The sequence below is a fragment of the Physella acuta genome, unplaced genomic scaffold (assembly GCF_028476545.2).
Source record: "Physella acuta isolate Inbredline_101_S28 unplaced genomic scaffold, ASM2847654v3 ptg000325l, whole genome shotgun sequence".
NCBI lineage: Eukaryota > Metazoa > Mollusca > Gastropoda > Physidae > Physella > Physella acuta.
The window spans coordinates 868,484-890,031 of NW_026731844.1; the positions used below are offsets into that span (position 1 = coordinate 868,484).

At 33.3% G+C, this 21,548-nt stretch overlaps 2 protein-coding genes across 4 annotated transcripts; both read right to left on the reverse strand.

Annotated features, from left to right (window-relative positions):
- Positions 1-91: 91 nt before the first annotated feature.
- LOC131940686 (peroxisomal carnitine O-octanoyltransferase) lies at positions 92-9,414 on the reverse strand. Of its 3 annotated transcripts, none has more exons than XM_059299425.1 (16): positions 9,237-9,414; positions 6,147-6,274; positions 5,731-5,855; positions 5,348-5,526; positions 4,943-5,070; positions 4,405-4,610; positions 4,126-4,239; positions 3,891-3,992; positions 3,644-3,727; positions 3,283-3,390; positions 3,017-3,147; positions 2,378-2,501; positions 2,195-2,273; positions 1,885-1,978; positions 1,433-1,552; positions 92-1,136 (listed from the first exon to the last, which is right to left on the reverse strand). In XM_059299425.1, exons 2-16 carry the CDS (start codon positions 6,265-6,267, stop codon positions 1,004-1,006), a joined length of 1,848 nt encoding a protein of 615 aa, XP_059155408.1. In that variant the 5' UTR covers positions 6,268-6,274; positions 9,237-9,414; the 3' UTR covers positions 92-1,003. The 3 variants fall into 3 exon arrangements, with proteins under 3 accessions (XP_059155408.1, XP_059155407.1, XP_059155406.1); XM_059299424.1 differs by lacking the exon at positions 9,237-9,414 and adding an exon at positions 7,591-7,641; XM_059299423.1 differs by lacking the exon at positions 9,237-9,414 and adding an exon at positions 7,482-7,583.
- A 7,772-nt stretch (positions 9,415-17,186) lies between these two features.
- Positions 17,187-19,364, reverse strand: LOC131940659 (la-related protein 6-like). Its single transcript, XM_059299377.1, has one exon. It carries the CDS (start codon positions 19,190-19,192, stop codon positions 17,606-17,608), a length of 1,587 nt encoding a protein of 528 aa, XP_059155360.1. The 5' UTR covers positions 19,193-19,364; the 3' UTR covers positions 17,187-17,605.
- Between the last annotated feature and the right edge of the window lie 2,184 nt (positions 19,365-21,548).

Genomic DNA, 21,548 nt, shown 5'->3' on the forward strand with positions numbered 1-21,548 from the left:
GTGAAATAAACTTTGTCAGAAAAATAATTTGGTTCTCTTATTTAGTAAAATTATTTTTTAAAAATAGGATGAATACAACAGAAACTACATATGATGATTTGAGCTATTTATTTGTATGTATTAGTAAACAGTGAAATTTCAAAAGACATTACAAGTGAAGTTTACTCTTTAAATGATCCATTTCATTATGTGAAAAGTAACAAAGTAAAAAAAATGTAATTTTACATTCTTTACACACAATCTTTTGTAAGATTTTTGGTATAGGGATCTTTAATTTTGCAATAATCACTTTTACTATGATTTTTCCCCTCCTCTGTGAATTCACTTCATGAAAATTGCTGCCCATATACCATTTAGAATATCCAGAACTTTTAAAAATTTGTTAACAAAAAAAATTAAATATTTTAACATAGTAGATGAAAAAAATCAAATTGCCATTTATTTTAAAACAATTTTCGTGATTACTGTATGAATATGTACAAAAGAGAATTCTTGTAAAATTGTATAGTAAAAAAATTATTTTAATGATAATCTGATAAAACTGATTTTTAAAATAATATTGATTAATAGCTACATATAGACGCCAATTCCCTGAATTTGCCTGAAACAAAATTCATACAGATTCGGTGGCAAACGAAGCAGTAAAGAATTCTTACTTGCAAAGGATTTTAATAATTATTCAGGCTTGTAAAATATAGATAAAAATAAAACAGAAAAGCCCCCTATGCCTTAGCTAAGCTGCAAGTTTTGATTTGGTGCAATGAATAAGTTTTACTCTATACAAAGCAAAAACTTGTGTCCATGAAAGAGTGGTGTCCAAAAATATGTAACATATTAAAATCATTCCAAAATTATATTTTACCTCAAGTAGTAAGAAATGATAAAATACATTCATAAATAAGAGCCTATTATGCTAAATGGTAATGAAAATCTAGTAACAAAACCTCAAAGCTTTTGAAGTCTGAATGATATAACAGCACTTTGAAAAACCAGCTAGAAAATATCACAGTTTTGACATGGTTGTTCCTACATCCAGCAATTCTTTTAAAGAGTCCAGGGCATTACATATTGCATCAGCAAAACCAGGACTACTTGTGTCCTTGTCGGCATTCCATGTGGTTACATAAAAAGATAATCTAAAAGGATAAACATTTATAGCATCAATAATCTAACACTAAAAATGTGAAAACATTTTTACTTTTTAAATTTGTATTTTATAAAATTTGTATTTTATATTTATATATTTTTTGTTTAGAGTAATTCATGAAAGGTTATAAATAATTAAAAAATTTCATTGAAAAAGTATTTTTTTTTTATAATTATAAAAAACAATTAACATGGCTGTTTGAAGAGTCAGCTTAAACAGAAAATTTTCAGTCACCTGAAATTCTGTACATTGGTTATGGTACTAGAGTTTTGTCTGGCTACTAACCTGTCATCATTAATGCGATAAAATGTTCCGATGCAGTTCTCACACATAGGGAGAACTCCTCCAATGACAGTTGTAAAGCCAAGACAGCTTGTAGATAAAATGAAATTTCCACCACCACCACTAGAAGCAGAATTGGGGGGGGGGGGGGGGATGGCTTTATATTTGTAGTTGTTTTATGTATTCATGTTTTTAACTAACATTTGTGCACAATGATCAATTAAAACCTAAATGTTTTAAAAATAAATTGTTTTAACTATTAAATTTTGTTAAATTAGTACCTTAACAAAACTTTAAAAACATGTAATTTAAAGCTGCACAAACCTATCATGGGTTTTCTATACAGATTCTCTTGGTTTTCATCAAATTATCCATCACACACTTAAATCCTAAACCCCCTATCACCTTTATACCAATGTTGATTTTTAATTATGTGTTCAGAGATAAAGACAAACCTTTTAGAATAGGATGGGTCCTGATAGATCATGGGGACGGGAAGATTTTCTTCTTTAGCTACCAGGTAGAGCCCTAATAAATGCCTATCACAACCTGCAACATTTTTTTAAACATAGGTCATTATTTTTTACATACATATATTCTAACTATAAGATGCTTGTTTACATTCCAATTTGGAGTAAGATATGAAATAAAATTTTATATTTTCAGGGGTTTCAAGGAGTTAAGATTTTATTTTAAAGTTTGCTATAATTAAGTAAAGTTAATTTCATTCATAAAGTTACTGAAACTTAAATCTTGAACTCTGACCTTTCAGTTCACAGGCTTCGTTAAAGTCATTGACATGTTTCTTTAATGCTGTTAAGAATGTTTTTAATTTGTCTTGAGGCTGGAAAAAAAAATTGGGTGCAATTACGAATAAATATTTACAAACAACCATATCAATGGATAGAACCTTTCAACGGTTAAGTACATCCTTTCATTCAATGTTACCTTGGCAGAAGGATCCAGCATTGCCTCACACCACTGTTTTACCTCACTAGTGCAGGTTCTCATTGTCTCTGTCCTACCATGATAGAACTGTTTAATGGGAGCAGTTTCATAAGTTGGTGCTAACCTGAAAGAAAAACCATGGCTTTAAGAAATTTCTTCTGGGATATTTTTAATCTTGGTTTCCCCAAGAACACTAGCATGCCAAGGATAATTTATCTCCCAGTGTACAACATAACAATAAAGAAAAATTTTAAAGATTCATCTTTGGACCTAACGATTCACTGGGAAGATGAAGTACAGTTTATGTTTCTAGACCTTGGCATATGAAGGGATGGTGCGGTCAACAATACACCCAGGCTTATTTACTAAATTACTTTCCTCAACATTAGTCTGGTACCCATCTTGCTGGGTGTACCTACATTCACATCCAAAATGAGATTTGGGCTAAGGACCTAAAGTCACAAGCCTGAACCAAGATTTCAGGCTTGCAGCCAAGCGCTCTACCATTTGACCACGCTGTCCCACCCAGCAGAACAATAATGATGGTATACCCTGCTAAAATTTGACCACACCGTCCATACAACAGAACAATAATATTGGTGTACCCTGCCCTAGTAGAAGTATAATTTCCTGACAGACCTTCTGTAAGTCCTATAGTAGGCCAACTGCATAGCCAGCTGGCACAGAGCATCTGGGTGGACATTTTTCTCTTTACAATACTGCTTGCCATATTTACTGTACACTCTCAACTCTGCTGTTGCTATCTGGCTCTACATAAATAGATTTTAAAACAATTAATTATGTTAATTACAGCAATGTACACTAAATGAACAAAGGGGAATACCAAGAATTGGTTACTGATAAAGGATTGCTTTAATTTTTAAAATGTAAAAACTTGGTCTTACCAGCTTTGCATAATTTTTTTTGGCAGCTTCAATTTCTTTTCTAAGGAAGTCATCTATCACAAACTGTAGTAGCTCTGGTTGTTTTAACTTTCTTATCTGGCTGCTGCCCTGTGTGATAGAATTAGAAAACATGGTTTGTTATAATTTAGCAATTACTCTAAATGGGTACTAAAACATAATATAATTTTAATTGAAAACTTATAGTACTCCACCCTTTATATCTAGATAATGGACCTAATTAACATTGCCCAAATGATCTTCTGATTATTTTCCCTAGATTATCAAAAAGGAAAACTAAGTTACATATACCAATAACAATTTCTGTTACGATTAGTAAGAAATACTTTTAGTTGCAAGTTACCTGCCATTTCCCCTGACATTCACGAAGTTTTAAGTGTACATAGCTTGTAACATATACCATCATAATACCTTCAGCAGGGGTGTGCTGTAAGCAATCAAATAATGACAATTAACAATCCATTTGCAACTAGACAATAAATTATTCTTAAATATGTAGTTACATAAATTAGAAATCCTGATTTCTATTTTCCTTCATTACTGTTGCAATACATATACAATAAATTAGAGTGAAAAAATTAAACTCTTACATCAGCATTAGAGATGAACAGCCCATTTTCATAGACACCCATGGATATGGATTTATCAAACCATCTGTTTTCAGCAGGTCCCAGAAGTGACTTATTTGCCAACTAAACAATGTAAAGAAACAGAAACACCTTTTTTCCACTAATTTGTTACAAAAGTTGAACTAATTTTATGATATACTTGAAATTTTTTTTAAAATAAAGCATTATGTGAAACATTTAATGGAACAAAACTTACATCAGTTTCATCCCCTGCATAGCCATCCTCTAGCCATAATGCAAACACAGATGTTTGAATTTGTTCAATAACCTGATAATTTTTGGGATTGAGTGCTACTAGGTGACTTCGTGCCTGTAAAAAATTAACATCAAATGAAATTACAACAATAATCATATTTTCATTTGAATTTTTTTTTTATGTAGTGAATATATTTCAATTTTAAAAAAGTGTTTTAAATGAAATTATGATCTATTTCAAGTTTAGTAAAAGATAAGTTTAAAAAAAAAAACATCTCACCCTAGCCCATGTTGTTCTTTCTTCTGAAGTCATAAAATTGATACCATCAGCTGGGCCTAGTGTGGAGCTGTGGTCTCTGATCTGTTGTAGCAGTGCTTGTAACTCTGGGACTGTTAGAATCTCACCCTTCTCGTCCAAAACATCAAAGCTGTACATGTGTCCTTTAGACATCACCAGTAGGTGAGAAGGACAAGAACCTTCAGAATCTGAGGGAGAAAATCTAAACTTTGAATCACAAGCTTATCATAGATTTTAAAAATTAGTTATAATTATTACGTATGAAGAAATTATAACAAAAGAATATTTAGCTATGTTAAAAGTGTATTAGAAACAAACAAAAAATGTATTTTAAACCATGATAAAGTGTACTAGAAACAAGTAAAATATATTTGTAATCATGAGCAAGTGTATAAAACATAATATATTTTAGATCATAATCACGTTTAGTAGGAAAAAAATAATTTTGAATCGTGATCAAGTGTACTAGAAAAAAAAATCAAAACCAAGTATTGTAGAAGACAACAAAAAAGGTCTTTACCAGTTTGAAAATACTCCACTAGTTTGTCTTTCTGCACACCAGGCACAGCACATGTGTTAAAAATTCTTCTGAACTGATACATACAAAGTGGTCTACCTTTATTATCTTTCATTGGTCTGTATGTTTCCCTAGATATGGCAAAAACATGAATAAAAATTCTTAAAAGTTGACTAAAGGGAAATTACAAAACCAGTAAAACAGATAATTTTCTACTTAATTAAATAAGAATAAGGATTCTAAAATACATTTAAAATAATTTAATGTGCATCCAGCTTCTTAGCTGTCAAGGTAAAGAGAGGTTTGACACTACTAAAAACTCAGACTAAATTTATTTTATAATTACTTAATTAGGAATAAATTAGGTTCTGAAGGTAAGAGAAAAATTTTTTTTAAATCTGGGCATACTTGCGACACATTTCCCAAAACTTTAAAATGTAGTAGGTTATAAGAGCTGCCCTGGGTATTTGTGATCCAGGTTCGGCAGGCCAAACATCTAAGGAATATGGTGCTGGACCAGCCATGTTCATCAATGGCCTCTGCAGTCTAAGTTCCAGATATGCAGCATCTTCCCACCATAGCTCTAGCTAAAGATATAAAACAATACAACTTTTTATTTGCTGAATATATACATTTTATCTAGAAGCTGAATGCTAAACTTTTAACTTATTATTTCTTTAGCATACTATACGAATTAAGAATTTTAAAAATTCACTGTAACAAAAACATGTAATTGTAAAATTTATAAATTGAACTTTATCTAAGCCATTTTATACTGATATCCTACACACCCAATTTCTTTTATTCTTTGCTTTTTCCTTTAATTTCTCATGAAGGTATTTTCCTTCTCCTGAAGCGAACTGCTGGACAATAAATTCAGTCTTTTTATATTCATCCTCAGTCACCAAGGGTTTTACTAAAATTTAATTTGAAACACAAAAAATTATACATTTTCAATACTTCGTTATATTTTTAAAAAATTAAGAGTTGGTGGAGTATTTTTATGAGTATGGCAAAGCTGATACTGAATACATCCATATTTTAATTGTTGTGAAAAGTTTTTATTGTTGATGCAGAGCCTATAATGGAACCTGTGTTGTGTTTCTACTCTTAGGTTGAAAGAAGAATGATAGATATTTTGTGCAAGTGAAATTTTAAAACTGAATACAAGACTAATTATATTTTTATTTTTATTTTGCCTAACTACCTGACTGTAAATATTTTTTCAGGGTGTTTGATAGATCTGGTACAGGCAAAGTCAATAGATCTTTGTTATACTGGAAAGTTCTTTCTGTGTCAGACATGACTATTTTATCCACTGATGTCATTGTTAATCTGAAAAAATATACAATAAATTTCAACTAATAAAAACCAGTTTTCAAACTGCTCTAGCCTTAAAAGAAATCATATCTGATAAAATTGTCTCAAATTATAATGAAGAAACGCTGAATAGCTGGATTTTTTTACACAGTGTTTTAAGCTTAATCTAGTTTCTCAGATAATGACTATTACCCAGATTAAAGGCTTTAATTTAGAAAAGTGTAGGCTAATGTAATTTATCAAGATTTGACAGTCCATCTAAAATAAATCTCACTTTATTAGATAGGTACCATCCATTCATTATCAACTAATTATATCATGCAGTTTTAGCAAATATTTAACAACACCCTCAACTACCATATATCATCATTAAAATTAAGACAGGTCCATCCCAACCAAAAATATTATAATGAAATAAATATAATTTTATTTCTAAGAAACCCTTAATGAAATGCTGATGTAGGTCATCTTCACTAGTCAGAACTCCCTTCCACTCTGTGCGGCCTCACATCATATGTGGACACCAGCTGGGGCTAAAATATTTGTTATTGGAGGATGAAGCACAGAAAAGCTACCCCTGCTTGGTCCCGTGGACTGTCTTGAATGTTGAAAGTTATATTGACCAGAACTAAGGCCTGTTGCACTTGGTTGGGAAGTGATTTAAGTTGTGTATTTCTACTGTACTACTAACAGTAACATTGTCATTGTCAGTTTGGCCCATAATAATAATATCTAAAACTTAAGTGTGGAAGTGAAAGCATCAAGTATAAAACTGACATTATGTTGATTAAGTTCGCTTCTACTAACAAGCTACATGATTATTCCCCCCCCCCTCATCTGCCTACCTCTGCCTAGTCATGTTCTCAGAAGCTGTAGGACTGTAGGGTAGGCTACAGCTTTCTTCAGCAATGTGATCACAAAACTTACAATGTTACAAGACAGAACCTAATTATAGTAATTAAATACTAACAAGGCCTATGATCTCTAATTCTAATAGATCTACTAAGAAAAAATAAAATGTAAATAGATCTAGTAAATACTAGATCTATTAAATACTTAATATACATTTACATAGTACATTATACATAGTACATAGAGTTCACTAGATCTAGATCTCTAGTCTGCTGGCAAGGTAAGAGCCCGGAGGACTGATCAGGAGATTTCGTCTAACTTGTGTGTACAGTTGTGTAGTTTGTTAACAGGTTTAGATAAGCATACTCACTTTTATTAAGATAATATAGATCTACACCTTTACTGACTAATGGTAAACAGTAAATTACTAAATAAATATGATTAAAAATCAAGCTTAAGATCAAAGTCCACAAAATCACCTGGAGTCCAGAGTACGAAGTTAAAAAAAAAAGATAAAAAGTCGAAACAACAACATAGCGTTGAAATATTTCTGCCAGCTAAGCTTTTTTATCGAAAGCCAGTAAATGATTATTTTCACTTTTTAACTTTTTATTACTTTATTTACTAAAGGAAGTATATAATACTTTTAATTGTAAAACTATAAAGGTCAATGTCTATTTGGAACAAAAAGATCTATTTGGAACAAAAAGATTTCAACTTAACATATATATATATATATATATATATATATATATATATATATATATATATATATATATATATATATATATATATATATATATATATATATATATATATATATATATATATATATATATATATATATATATATATAAGTATAACATATGTCCAATAGCATAAAAAAAACAGAATTCAAAAAATTATGACCACCAACCACCAACCCCCCCCCCCCTCACACCCATATTTTCTAAAGCAATGGACCGTACACATTGTTGTAATAGTTCACACATAGTGTGGGGTTTTATTTTGAATGTAGACATCTACCGTTTTGTTAACTTATTGTACTAAATCTATGGGAGTTAAGGGTCAAGAGCTGTGTTTAGTAACACTTTTATTCTTTTTATTCGATTATTTTTCTAAATTTCCACTATTCGTTTTAGTTGTATATTAAAATATAGTAGTATCTGAATGTATAATATGCATTTAGAAAGCATTTAGTTATATATATATATATATATATATATATATATATATATATATATATATATATATATATATGGGTGTTTGTATAACTACTTGTGTCTTTTCCAGATGGGTAGCGACTCATTCGGGCGCCCGTGGCGATCTATCAATCTTGCGTCTCTCCTCCCCACTTTTATATAGTTAACTTATGTTCCCGAAAACTCCTCACCCGCGCCTCACCCACCAATTTGAAAACAGTGTTTCTTACAGACTTTTTCTCCGGGGGGGGGGGGGGCACCAGTAGCGAGGGGGGCGGGGGGGGGGGACATATATCCCCGGGCGCCGACCTAAGGGGGGCGCCAAAATGGGTTGGAAAAATAAATTGAAAGGTTGAGGGGGTGCAAATCGAAAGTTTGAGGGGGGTGCAAATAGAAATCTCGAGGGGGGGGGGGGGGTGAAAATCGAAAGTTTGAGGGGGGGTGCAAATGTAAATCTCTAGGGGGGGTGCGACTCGAAAGTTTGAGGGGGGGGTGCAAATCGAAATCTTGAGGGGGTGCAAATCGAAAAGTTTGTCCCCGGGCGCCGAGAAGGGTCGCTACGCCTCTGGGGGGCACTTGAATTTTTCGGGGGGGAGCTTTCCCCCGTTACAACAACTTATTATTCAAACCCATCGAAATGGCAGAAAACTGCCCAAAATAGGCTTAAAGAAAATAAAAGACAGTCTTATAATTCCACCACCCCATATAACTGTAACTCAACAACTTGATAGATTCCCCCCTCCCCCTCTTTTATGCTTCCTTCGTGTTGCATTTATATGCACACGATGACATACTATATATACATCGGCATTTTATTAATTTAGTATATGTCTGTTCTGCCTTAAACCGGTAAACAACCGAATATGCGTCAATAGCACGAGATGTTTCGTCTTCAATGTTATTTAGCTAACCCATTGTCCTACCTTGTTTGGACAGGTGCACAATTTTAAAACTTTTTTAAAAAGTTTTACACCAGTGATTTGCGTGGTCGAGAGCTGGGGTAAAAAAAAAATCGGAGTAAATTCCCTGTTGTCAAGAAAATGGTTAGATAGACATAATTAAATTATGTGTAGGCCTAACCACACTAGTTTAGTACTTTTTACGTTGGTGTAGGAAGGTATTATATCTTATCATCTGAACACCAATCAGAGTGAAGCCAAATTAATACCTGTTCTATTTGTGTTCAATCTATCTGTGCAGCTTATCATATCATCTTCAAAACAAATAGCCTACCCACGAACATGATAGCATAAACGTATAAAACCATATTATATATATATATATATATATATATATATATATATATATATATATATATATATATATATATATATATATATATATATATATATATATACAACTGGTTGGGATGAATAGGGGGTGGGGGATTATCTCTCTTGTCCTCGACTTTGATAAACATTCGATCTCTGACCTAGAATAGTCTACTATTTCAGCAAGCAGCGACATCTATATATGGCCTTCTTAAAAAAAAAAAAAAACAAGGACGTAAAAAAGATGCTATCTCTGTTTTTCATCAGCTTAAACCCCCGAGGGTATTTTTTTCTGATTCGACGCTAATATGCGGGATTATTTTGACGCGATTGCTCACTAATAACCGATGTATCATCCTCCCATCTTTAGCATATTACCGCGTATTGCAATCACTATTTCAAGATGTAACCAACGTATCTTCCATTTGCACTAGCACGAGATAGGCCTACATTCAGATGATAGTTTTACACGTAGGCCTACATTCAAATGATATTTTTACCTGCACATTTAGGCTCGAGGTCTTCAAGTGCATAGCTCACTCCAATCAACATTAATTTTTTATTTATTTCAGGAATTACCAGATACATACTACAGTACAAAATATGACGTCTTAAGTAATATAAAGTTCATCTGTTTCAATTGGATAGTTTGGTCAGCACAATTCTCGGCTGGTTTTGTTTTCCCTAATGTAAGTCAGGTACCCTTCAGAACTGGGAGGACTCAGGGACTACCTACAGCCTCGGATCCAAACTCGAGACTTTCGGGTTAGCAATCACAAGCTCTACTGTCCGTCCTTTTAAAAAAAATTGTACATCTATCAAATAAGACAGCTAAAACACTGAATGAAAAGTAGTTAATAAGAAAACGGATAATATATACAAGGACGATTCTAGTTTAAATAATTAGTATACAGCATACAAGTTTACAACACACGTCACTCACACTTTCTCAAAACGCACAAATAGCCTACACAATATAAGTATAAAGTATATAGAAAAGAAACCACAACATATCTGTAGCGGACACACATGAAGGCCTACAACACATGTGAAAAGAACACACACACTTACATACAACACTTTTACATAGCACATAAGTGTGCTTACTTACAACACCAAAGAGCACACACACTACATATAACAATTAACAATTAATAATACACATGTGTACCTATCCAGTGGCGTAGCGAGGTCGGGTGTCACCCGGTGCGGCACTTAATGGTGTCACCCCCCCCCCCAGAGGCATAGAGACCCTTCCAAGGGACAAACTTACAAACTTTCGATTTGCACCCCCCCCCTCGAGTTTTTCTCTATATATTTTGCTATTTTTTGCCTTGGTGTCACCCCCCTAAATGGTGTCACCCGGTGCGGTCCGCACCCCCCGCCCCCCCCCCCCCCCTCGCTACGCCCCTGTACCTATCACCAGTGGCGTAGCGAGGTCGGGTGTCACCCGGTGCGGCACTTAATGGTGTCACCCCCCCAGAGGCATAGAGACCCTTCCCAGGGATAAACTTTCAAATTTTCGATTTGCACCCCCCCCCTCAAACTTTCGATTTCCACCCCCCCCCCTCGAGTTTTCGATTTGCACCCCCCCTCAAACTTTCGATTTGCACCCCCCCCCTCGAGTTTTTCTCTATATATTTTGCTATTTTTTGCCTTGGTGTCACCCCCCTAAATGGTGTCACCCGGTGCGGTCCGCACCCCCCGCCCCCCCCCCCCCCCCCCTCGCTACGCCCCTGTACCTATCACATATAAAACGCGTGTAAAGAACACACACATTTATGCTAAGGTTTTTAACACCTCATTTAATGTTTGTGGTTTATGTGATCCATCTTGGCGAGGATGTGCAATAATTCCTTCCTCCTAACCCAGATTGGAACATCGAACAAGGGGCGAGCATTCTTCCTGCTGATCAAATGGCGACGTATTGGAACAACGAACATTACAAGGGGCGAGGACTCTTCCTACTACTGATCAAATGGCGACAAGTTTTGGTTTGACTAAATGCCAACAGCTTGTGTCGCCAATATGGCCTCCGGCCAGTTTAACGTTGCGGTGTTAGCTAACATTACCCAACATCGTAAACACTGACCACGTGTTGGCAGTTGATTATTGACATTTCACCTGTGTAACTCAGCGGTAAAGATTGTGAGGACGAGAGAGGGTAATTGAACAATTTGTTAAGGAAGAAAATAATTACACACGTCAGACGTTAGAACGGTTAGACCAAATGATTTTTCAACCTGGAAAATTAATGTTCAAATTAATTCAAAACAATGCTCAAATCTCAATACCAATAATCTAAATAAGTACTAAATGGCAGCGTCTACGATAGACACTAGTTAATATAGTATGCAGATTCCCTACGGAACAGTACACGCCTTGGGGTGGTATATGTATTGGGTATGATACAGCTCAATGTTAAATACTAGATGTACTTATATTTTCCTTCAATGTGAATGCGAATTGTTATCATATTTAAGCCTACTAAAAGGATGAGTAAGTTGACTTAGCTAGACATTCGTTAGTGCTATCGAACTTTGGTTTGTGCAGGATAGTGATTCTTAGACCTTGTTACTAAATGATGGGGGGGGGGGGGGGTGTATTTATACAAATATGTCGGCTTATAGGGTCGTACACATTTTTGACTAAAATCTATGCTATTTAAACACATCATTGCTATATCGAGCCATGTGACTTTCGCCTTTACTAATTTAAAAAAAAACCCACCATCCCGAGTATTGTGTTAAAGCAAACATTGAATCCTTCAACGCCAGTACATGGCGAATTTAACCAGAAAAAAAACCTTTAAAAAATAGCAGGCAGTTTTTTAAGTGTTTAGTTACCAAACACCAATGCTATTTATAGCTTTTTTTTTAAAAAAAACGTTTCCAGCAGCCAAAAAGCATAGTTTACTGTACACAAGATTCAAGATATTATTCTGACAGATTATTTGGTGAACTAAACGTACATTTTTTAAACTAACAAGAAGCCAATACTTTGATTTTAAACATCACAGGTGACAGAAACATAATATCTCAGATAAGTGAAGAAAACAATTTGTAATCTAAAATTTGTTTTTATTATTAACTAAAAATAAAACTTGCTGGCATGTTAGTTTCAAGATAAATAAAAACTCAGAGGTAAAGGTATAATGAGATTTCAAAAACTTATCCAGAATTATCTCATGAACACAGTAAAATAAATTCTTTGTTTCATTAGTTCTCTCTGCAGCAAGAAAATCCATATTTTTCTATTACCAATCATAGTGTATCAAAAGAAAATGTTTAAGCACAACTGAAGATTCTGATACAGAATAAAATATAAACATTTGCATGAACTTAACTAGTCAATGCATTATAATCACGGGTGGAGAGAAATTGTTGACATTAATGCAGCAACAATTTGCTATTCCAGAGCAAGATATACCTTGCTACATGTTTCAATATATGGTCATAAGCTTAGTTATTACCAGATTTGATACCACTTGCATGAAAACTGAGGATCTGTCAGCAGTTATAAACATAGGTGAAATAAAGATTGATCAAAAGTAACATGAGCAGTGTATTTTAACAAGAGAATTAAACATGGCTGGCACAAACATGGAAGCTTTTGAGAAACATTTGCAGATATAGTACTTATTTATATTAAGGCAATTTCAGTTGATCTACAGAGGGCTTTTTAAATATGAAAATAGACATTAGAAATTAAAGCAATTTTTAAAAGTTCTCTCCCCTCCCCCCACCCGTTTTTTTCCTATGTAATTGAAAAAAGTCATGTTTTCACATGAAAGAAAATTTGATTCTAAGCTCACTTTGTTAAATTTATAATACACTTAAAATTGCATGATAGAAACAGAATATTACTCCACAATCTTAAGTACACAAAATGCTGCTGTGATTAATTCAACTCCACACTGACACTTCAGTTACACACGTTTAAAAATAACATTGACTTAAACAAAAAATATATCAAGTTGAGTCAACTCATAACATTAAGCGGCATCGTTCATAAATCAAGCTATACACAAGTTGTATGTAAAATTTATATCTGAGCACTTTCAAAAAACCAATGTGGTGTGCATTTTAACTTAGGGATAAAAAAAAAATACAGGATACATTTTTAAACAAACCAAAAGGAAAGATTTAATAAAATAAATTTCTTACTTTTAGATCAATTTTTAAACCCACAACTTTATGCATGCACACAAAAACAAAAGAATATTTCTAATATTTTTGCTTTAAAAAAAGATGATCAGATAAAATTAGTCATAAAATTTTCATAACATTTTAAAACAAAATGCTTTAAAATATTTAAAACAAATAAAATAATAACTAAGCTTTTTTGAGCTGAATTTAAAAAAAAATTAACATGATCTAAACATTTTAATTACTTTTTTCTGGTGAAATTTATTAAATGATTAGAAAAGCAGAATGAGTGGGAAACAATGACTATTGCATGAATATGATTAGAATGTTGAGACTGTTCTGCTAATTAGCTATTTTCAATTATTTTTTGGTCTAAATGATAATGCTTACAATGTAATACAACTACAAACTTAACTTTTAATTCCCACCACCAATAGCTAACCATATACCCATTTTAAAAACACTACTGATAAATAATACAATCTAATTAAAACATTTTACTAGATTCAGTTTAATCTTTATCCTGACAGCAACATAATAATGCTGCAGTGGACATTTAATGCAACAGTATGTATGAGAGTAAACACTTTTGGCAAGTGAGTAATGTTTGTAAACAATAAGTACCCCTTGTAACAGCCAGTTTGATCAGAATTCATTTTATATACAAGAAAATTTCAATTTTAGAAATTTAGGCTTCAATTTTAGCTATCATGATACAATGAAAAAATTGCCAGTTTGCTATGACAAGAACATTGCAAAACAAAATAAGCCATGTGTTTTATGTGTCTATACTCAGTACACAACTTATTTTTCAAAAAGAACTTTTGGAATGCTTCCAGGTCATATCACCATGAAAAGAAAACAATGAAATGTACATTAATTCAATGACTGTTTGGGGAAATGTATAAATAAATATGTACATTAAAAAAATGAGCAATATTTTTGAAGTTGTCAAATTTAAAAAGTTTAGAAGTTAGAAGACAATACAATCATTGTGTATGATATGGTTTGTTTTAATTACAGAGCTAACACTTCTTTGTAAGTTTATACATAGTAAACTTCACACTATAACTATAAAATGAGAAAATGGATATTATTTTTTTGTAAATCTGCACATAATTTGCCTATGGAATATAAAAAATTGTTTTTCTTTTAGTCTTAATTATAAAAAAGTTGAAAACTTTTAAGTACTGTTTGAGTATTTCAGAAATTACAGATATGCATTATAAAGAAAATAATGTTCTATAAAAAATTGGCAGCAAAACCACACACATACATTGTACAAAACAAGCTTAAAAATAGGACTAGTGCAATGATTACTTGAACAAAGAACATAAAAAAATAACTTATACTTGCATTGTTTTAAATACATACGGAGAGAAGCCTTCACTTCAAATGCCAATTCAATACATGTAAAATATAGAAACTAAGAGATGAACAGCTTTACTGTATGGTTGTATTCTTTTAGCCAAGTATTTCACTTGCATAACTTAATTTTAAAATCCTGGAATTTGTAACTGAATAAATAATTGACAAATAATAATGAGAAGAAAAATATCTGCAAGAACCAAACTAAATCTCTATTATTAGTTTAATTCTATCTGTTGGCTATTTAAAATCAAGCATATTTATAAAGAAATTTGTAAACAAAATCATAATTAAATTTTACTATTAATAACCAAAAAAGTGAATTAAAGGAGAAACAGCTCAGACACGGACATAATTTTTCTTTCTTGTTAAGCCTTAAAGCATAGGGCCTGTTTCTTAGGCAAAGGTAAAGCATTTTATATAACATTGTGCTAGTCCTATATTAGTGGTTAAATAACTATTTTTTTTTAAATCAACCTCAATACATGTTAAAAATAGATAAACCACATGAACAATAAATTTTAGTTTTTTATTAAGTAAGACCTAAGTAATTTAAACATAAATGGACTAACATAAACAATATTGATTAGATTTAATTTTTTTTCCTAAGGGTGAAGATCTGTGTTAGCAGTATGAGAAAATTATTTTTAAACATGGCCATTTGGTACCTGCTCATTACTATATTTTTTTATGCACATTTTATGAATGATCAAAAATCTTGTACAAATAGTCATTTGTCTACAGTTTAACTATATTTTCAATGCCACATCATTAAACTCTTAATAAAAATAATCCTTGCCAATGCAGTCAAGCAGCTATTGTTGAATATTTATATGGGTCAATGTATTTGATTATATTAGTTTGATTTTAGTTTGGAAGCTAAGAAAATAATGTAAAAAGATGAGATCATTTGAATGAACAGAAAAGTTATAATTAAGACAATGCACTGTACATAAGCATTTGTGTGCTTTTAAAAGGGTGCAATTTATGTATTTCATAAAAAACAAATGGAATGCCTTACATAGTTAATTAAATGCCTATTTTTAATTCTTACTGCTATAAATTAAAGACTTTTCAATTTTAAAACAAGATAGTAATGTTCGTAGAACTAAAAACATATTTCTTCCTGCCTAAATTGTTTTTTAGAGAAAGCTGTTTATTTTAAATAAAACAGCTGTTCCAAATTCAATTACCTTTGTGTTCTGAGCTTAATTAAGGTTTAAAAAAACTATTTAAGCACTACATAAAATCAATGTATAAAATATTAAGTGCACTTATATTCATTAAATCCTTTTGACAAAGTTGCTTTCTCCCTAATTTTCAAATCTGCACACTCACAAACCTATTTTGTGTACATTTTTGCAACTTTTTTGTACTCTGCTAAGGAACTTCATTCATTCAATTATAAAATTTGGCCCATATGTTAATCCAGACTAGTCAGCCTCCAGCCCATAACTTAGATCTGCTGTATAATAGTGTATAGGAAAGGTTGACAGATAATTTATTCCAAATCTTGTGTTCATAATAATGCAGCAAAGATATCATGTTAAAAAAGATCCATTTACAGATTAAAAGAATTTCTAACTGACTTGCAAAATTTTGTCAGAATTAAAAACTGAATTCAAGTGAACCAAATAAAAAAAGGTAAACTGGATTAATTAAAAGTTCTAAAGATATAATTTATAATTATACTAAAATTATAGACATTTTAAAAGCTGATTTACTTTGAAATGATCTGCAACCACCTACCTAATGTAGTTGGTAGAGATATATATTATTCTAATGACTAACAAAATACATTTTAAAAACATTACTCAAAAAATAATTTGACATCTTGAGTCTAACACCAACATCTTGAAATTATGATGTAAAACAAGTAGATGTTAGCTGCTATTGAAAACAAAAATGCAAATTTAAAAAACTTCATATTTGAAAAAGACATTATTAGCTTATTATAACCTGTAAATGTATTACATCGATTTATTTATTTTTTGCAAAATGCCTACTTCAAGAGAAAAATAATGCAATAAACAACTTTGTAATTTAAAATTAGAATGAACAGTAAAAAAAAATTCAAAGGCAAATATTTTCAAGTTTTGTAACTGACAATTTAATATACTCTGACAAACTGGCAATTCTCAATTATCTATGGACTTTAAAAATCGAAATTGTAATCAAATATATATAACATAATTTTAAAATAGTAATTTTTTGTAATATAAACTTAAATGCACTACAAGTAAAAACTATGCTGAAAAAGTTAAGTTCAAAACAATTTATTACAAAAGAACCACAAAGATCAAGATATTTTACTCATCACACTAAGCATAACAGCATACCACTTTGACTAAGCAGAGCAAATGTAGCATATCCTTAACAACTTCTTGTGAAGAAATGATAATTTTTTTTAAATGATGGTATGATGAAAAGACAGAGTATTCTCCTGTCAAAAACTGTGAATAACATTACAAGGTAAATTGTTTGACAGTGATTTATCAGTTAGTCTTAAGCAATAGTGCTGCTACGAGGTTTGCCTCTGCCCATTCCTCCGTAAAATCCCTTGGTGTCATCAGGGCCTTTAGGTTGACGTAACACATTGGTCATGTCCAGCATTCTTGGTATTGATCCATGAATAAACGTACCATCAGGGTTGCGTCTTCCTAAAAGAGGGCTGCCCAATGGACTACCACCAGAAATTTTTTCCTGGGCGACTCTCAGGCGCCTCTGCACCCATGGGCTTGACGGAGTACTATCACCTCCAGATGAGTCTATGCCTCTTCTCACAGTTTCAGGACTGCTTCGAGGACTAACACCTGGATTAGAATCAGCTAGAGGTGACTTTCCAAAACCTCGTCGTTTGTTGTGGGGACTGCCAGCTGGACTGGTTCGACCACCTCTTGGTGGGGTCAAATTTGGGCTAAGGTGATCTCCACTTCTGTACTTATTAGCAGCAGAAGTAATAGGCTTGGACGGAGAGTCACCCTCTGACCCACTGCTGTAACAAGATGAATCTTGAGTAAGTTCATCCACTCTGGTCTTTTTACGGCGACCTCCTCGTCTACGTCTTTTTTTATCATCTGCTGAATATTCTTCAGGTGAAACTTCATCATCTTTATCTTTTTTCTTTTCTTTTTTGTCCTTCTTGTCTTTCTTATCTCTGTCTTCTTTTTTTTTGGGAACCATTAGAGGGACCACACGCATTCCTTTCCTCCAGTCATCATTATTTGTTAAAATCTCACATGCTTTTTTTGCTTGTTCATAATTTTCAAAAGCAACAACAGCACACATAGTTGAGCCTAATTCAGGGTGCTTACAGGCAAATTTGTGCAGGTCTGATGGTATGGAGCAACCTGGGCGTAATATTCTGAAATTGTTAACACAACCACACTTAGAAAATATTTCAGCCATGTTTTCCATTGTTGGATTTTCAAGTGGTAAATTAAGTGCAACAACAGTTCTTGATGGAACAGTTTCGTCATAATCGGGCAATGGTTCTTTTCTTCGAACTTTTGTACATTCTTCATTAAGTTCTAACTTTTCAGACCCTTTCAAACTGTAGGCAACAACCCGATAATCTTTGGTAAGTGTTTTCATTTTCTTAAAAGAGGTTATAAGCTTGATACTCACAAATCCAAAACGATTGCGTCGAACATGTTTAAGCAAAAACGCATCTTTCAGAATACTTTCATCCGAAAAGTAATATTCAACAAGCGATATTATTTTAAGTTTTAATTCCTCATCTGGTGGATCAATCAATACATCCAAAGGTATATCAGGAATGCTGCTATTATTTCCTGAGTGGTCCCCATCTCCTTCGTCTGAAAAATCACGAGTTCCACCACCACCTTCTTCCTCACTAGCACAAAAACTCGAATCGTGACCATTTCCATTCCCTTTTAATTTTTCAACTCTAAGAGAAGGGGCGATTATAACAACAGGAGCTTCCGACCCTGGTGCCGGACCTTCGTCGCCGTTACCCCTTGAAGATGTCGGGCCCATCTGATGCGAGACATCCTCCACGACAGTGCTCACCAGGCTATTATCGCCTGGCTCAATCACAACAGGCACAGTGACTCCTAAATTTTCACACATATTAAATAATAGGTCGCTGCGCAGTTGTTTCTCGTTTCAAAAGAAAATACTGCTCCTTACAGCGACCTAAAAATGATGATCTGAAGCCTGCCAACCTGTCAACGTCGTGGAGGACACACTCAGCAGCGTAGGTGTCTCTGTCCTTATTCTAGGCTGTTGATTTTTCATCGGTTGCGACGTCATATCCGGTAATAATTTCATTTGGCCGATTTGGTGAGTTATTATCGCCTTTTTCCATTAAAAAAATGTACTGTTATTAAAAGTTAAAAGGTAATTTTTTACCATTAACGGTATGAAATTATTTTGATATTTCAGTCAGGATATTTTTTTAAATTTTAATTTAGTGTCAGTTTACTTTCTTTAATATGTGTAAAATAAGTAAAGAGTTTTATAACATTATTGCTTCATAAGAAGATAATTCAATAGAATAATATGGAATATGGGAACAAAGATCTAAATCTGTCACTATATGGCTATGGCTATGGGAACAAAGAACATTAAAAAGATGTGTATCTTTATTTTTTTTAAAAACTGTATCAGGAAACATGTTGGTTTTTATATAACTTTGCTGTTTATACCTGCATAGGTGTTTCGTTAGATATGCCCTTCCAGTGGCGTAGGCAGGGGGGGTTAGGGTGGGGGGGTCATACCCCCCCCCCCCCATAGACCCCTCGGTATATATATATATATATATATATATATATATATATATATATATATATATATATATATATATATATATATATATATATATATATATATATATAAAGTATTAGGGGGGGTGCAAATCGAAAGTTTGAGGGGGGGTGCAAATCGAAAGTTTGAGAGGGGTGCAAATCAAAAGTCTGAGGGGGGAGGGGTGCAAATCGAAAGTTTGAGAGGGGTGCAAATCAAAAGTCTGAGGGGGGGAGGGGTGCAAATCGAAAGTTTGAGAGGGGTACAAATCAAAAGTCTGAGGGGGGAGGGGTGCAAATCGAAAGTTTGAGGGGGGGGTGCAAATCGAAAGTTTGAGGGGATGCAAATCGAAAGTTTGAGGAGGGGGTGTAAATCAAAAGTCTGAGGGGGGGGGATGCAAATCGAAAGTTTGTCCCCGGGTAAAAATTGGAACCCCCCCCCCCTTGAGACGATCCTGGCTACGCCACTGTGCCCTTCTCTTGTGCAAATGTCAAATTAGTTTAATCATTACTATAGGCAACATATTATATGATCATATATTTAGCTCAGTAGTGAATCTTCATATGGTTACTTCATAAAGCCACGAAAAGCTCGCTTCATTGCCAAGTATGAGGCCGTGGCTATTGATGTAGTTTCAGCCTACCACAAATGAATTGTAAGATGCTTTCATTTTATAAAATTAAATAAGTTGACTTATCTCTGTTAACATTTATTTTAGTTTTATAAAATGCACGTGGCTTAGGTACCGCTAACTAAAACTTTAACTCCTTTAGCAAGCCATTACTTTTGATACCATAAGCGATTGCAACGTCTTTCAAACTGCGGGGTTTTTGACAAGATCTTATATGGCGACATGAATGAGAAGATTGTAATGATCTTCCAGACTTTTTTATCGGGTGGGGGGAGGGGGGTAACTTGAAATTTTCGGAGGAGGGGCGGACTAAAATTTCCGGGGTGCGGACACTGTTAAAAAGTATATATTTTTCTTATTTTCTATGTAAATTCTATTTCGTTATGGGGGGGGGGGGGGGTAAAATTTTCATCTTGGGAGATGACTGGAAGAAACTTTTTCCGTCCCTAACATGATTTTACTCCATCTCTTCCAAATTTGTTTTTGTTCAACAAATGCCGATTTAAAGGGCGTATAAAAACTTTACAAAATCAATGTGGTATTTTTTACCCACCATCGCCATGGTAGGCCTACGCTTTAGTCGACAAACGGACAGAGTTTCTTCCAGGCATCTCTTCGGGGGGGGGGGGGGGGGGCTACGCCCCTGCCCCCCCCCCCCCCTCGAAAAATTTTAAGTGCCCCACAGGAGAAAAAAGTCTGGAAAAAAACACTGCAAACGGATTTCTGCTTCACGTTTTTAATTGGCAAAGTGCATCAAAACAAAACGTACTTTTTAATTATAAAAAATATCTGGTCAGCATTATAGAACATATAAACAACATCTGCGAATCATCAGCAACATAATTTATGAGTTAAAACGACAGTCTAAACCTTATATCGAAGAATGACAAAACACATTATCTGACTTGCCATTTCTCCTTCCGATTCCACTATTTTTTGCCAGCACATATATGAAATATTCTATAAGTATTTCGAAGACCCAGAGCGCCGTCGTCAATCGCTGTAATTCAACATGAGATAGTTATTGTCATGGGCAGTTCTAGCTCACCT

Coding starts and splice junctions, on each gene's coding strand:
- LOC131940686 (XM_059299425.1), bottom strand. CDS start 6,267: ATGACATCAGTGGATAAAATAGTCATGTCTGACACAGAAAGAACTTTC. Junction 5,071..5,347: donor TTTTGGGAAATGTGTCGCAA/GTATGCCCAGAT, acceptor TGCCATATCTAG/GGAAACATACAGACCAATGA. Junction 3,148..3,282: donor AAAAAAATTATGCAAAGCTG/GTAAGACCAAGT, acceptor CTATTTATGTAG/AGCCAGATAGCAACAGCAGA.
- LOC131940659 (XM_059299377.1), bottom strand. CDS start 19,192: ATGTGTGAAAATTTAGGAGTCACTGTGCCTGTTGTGATTGAGCCAGGC.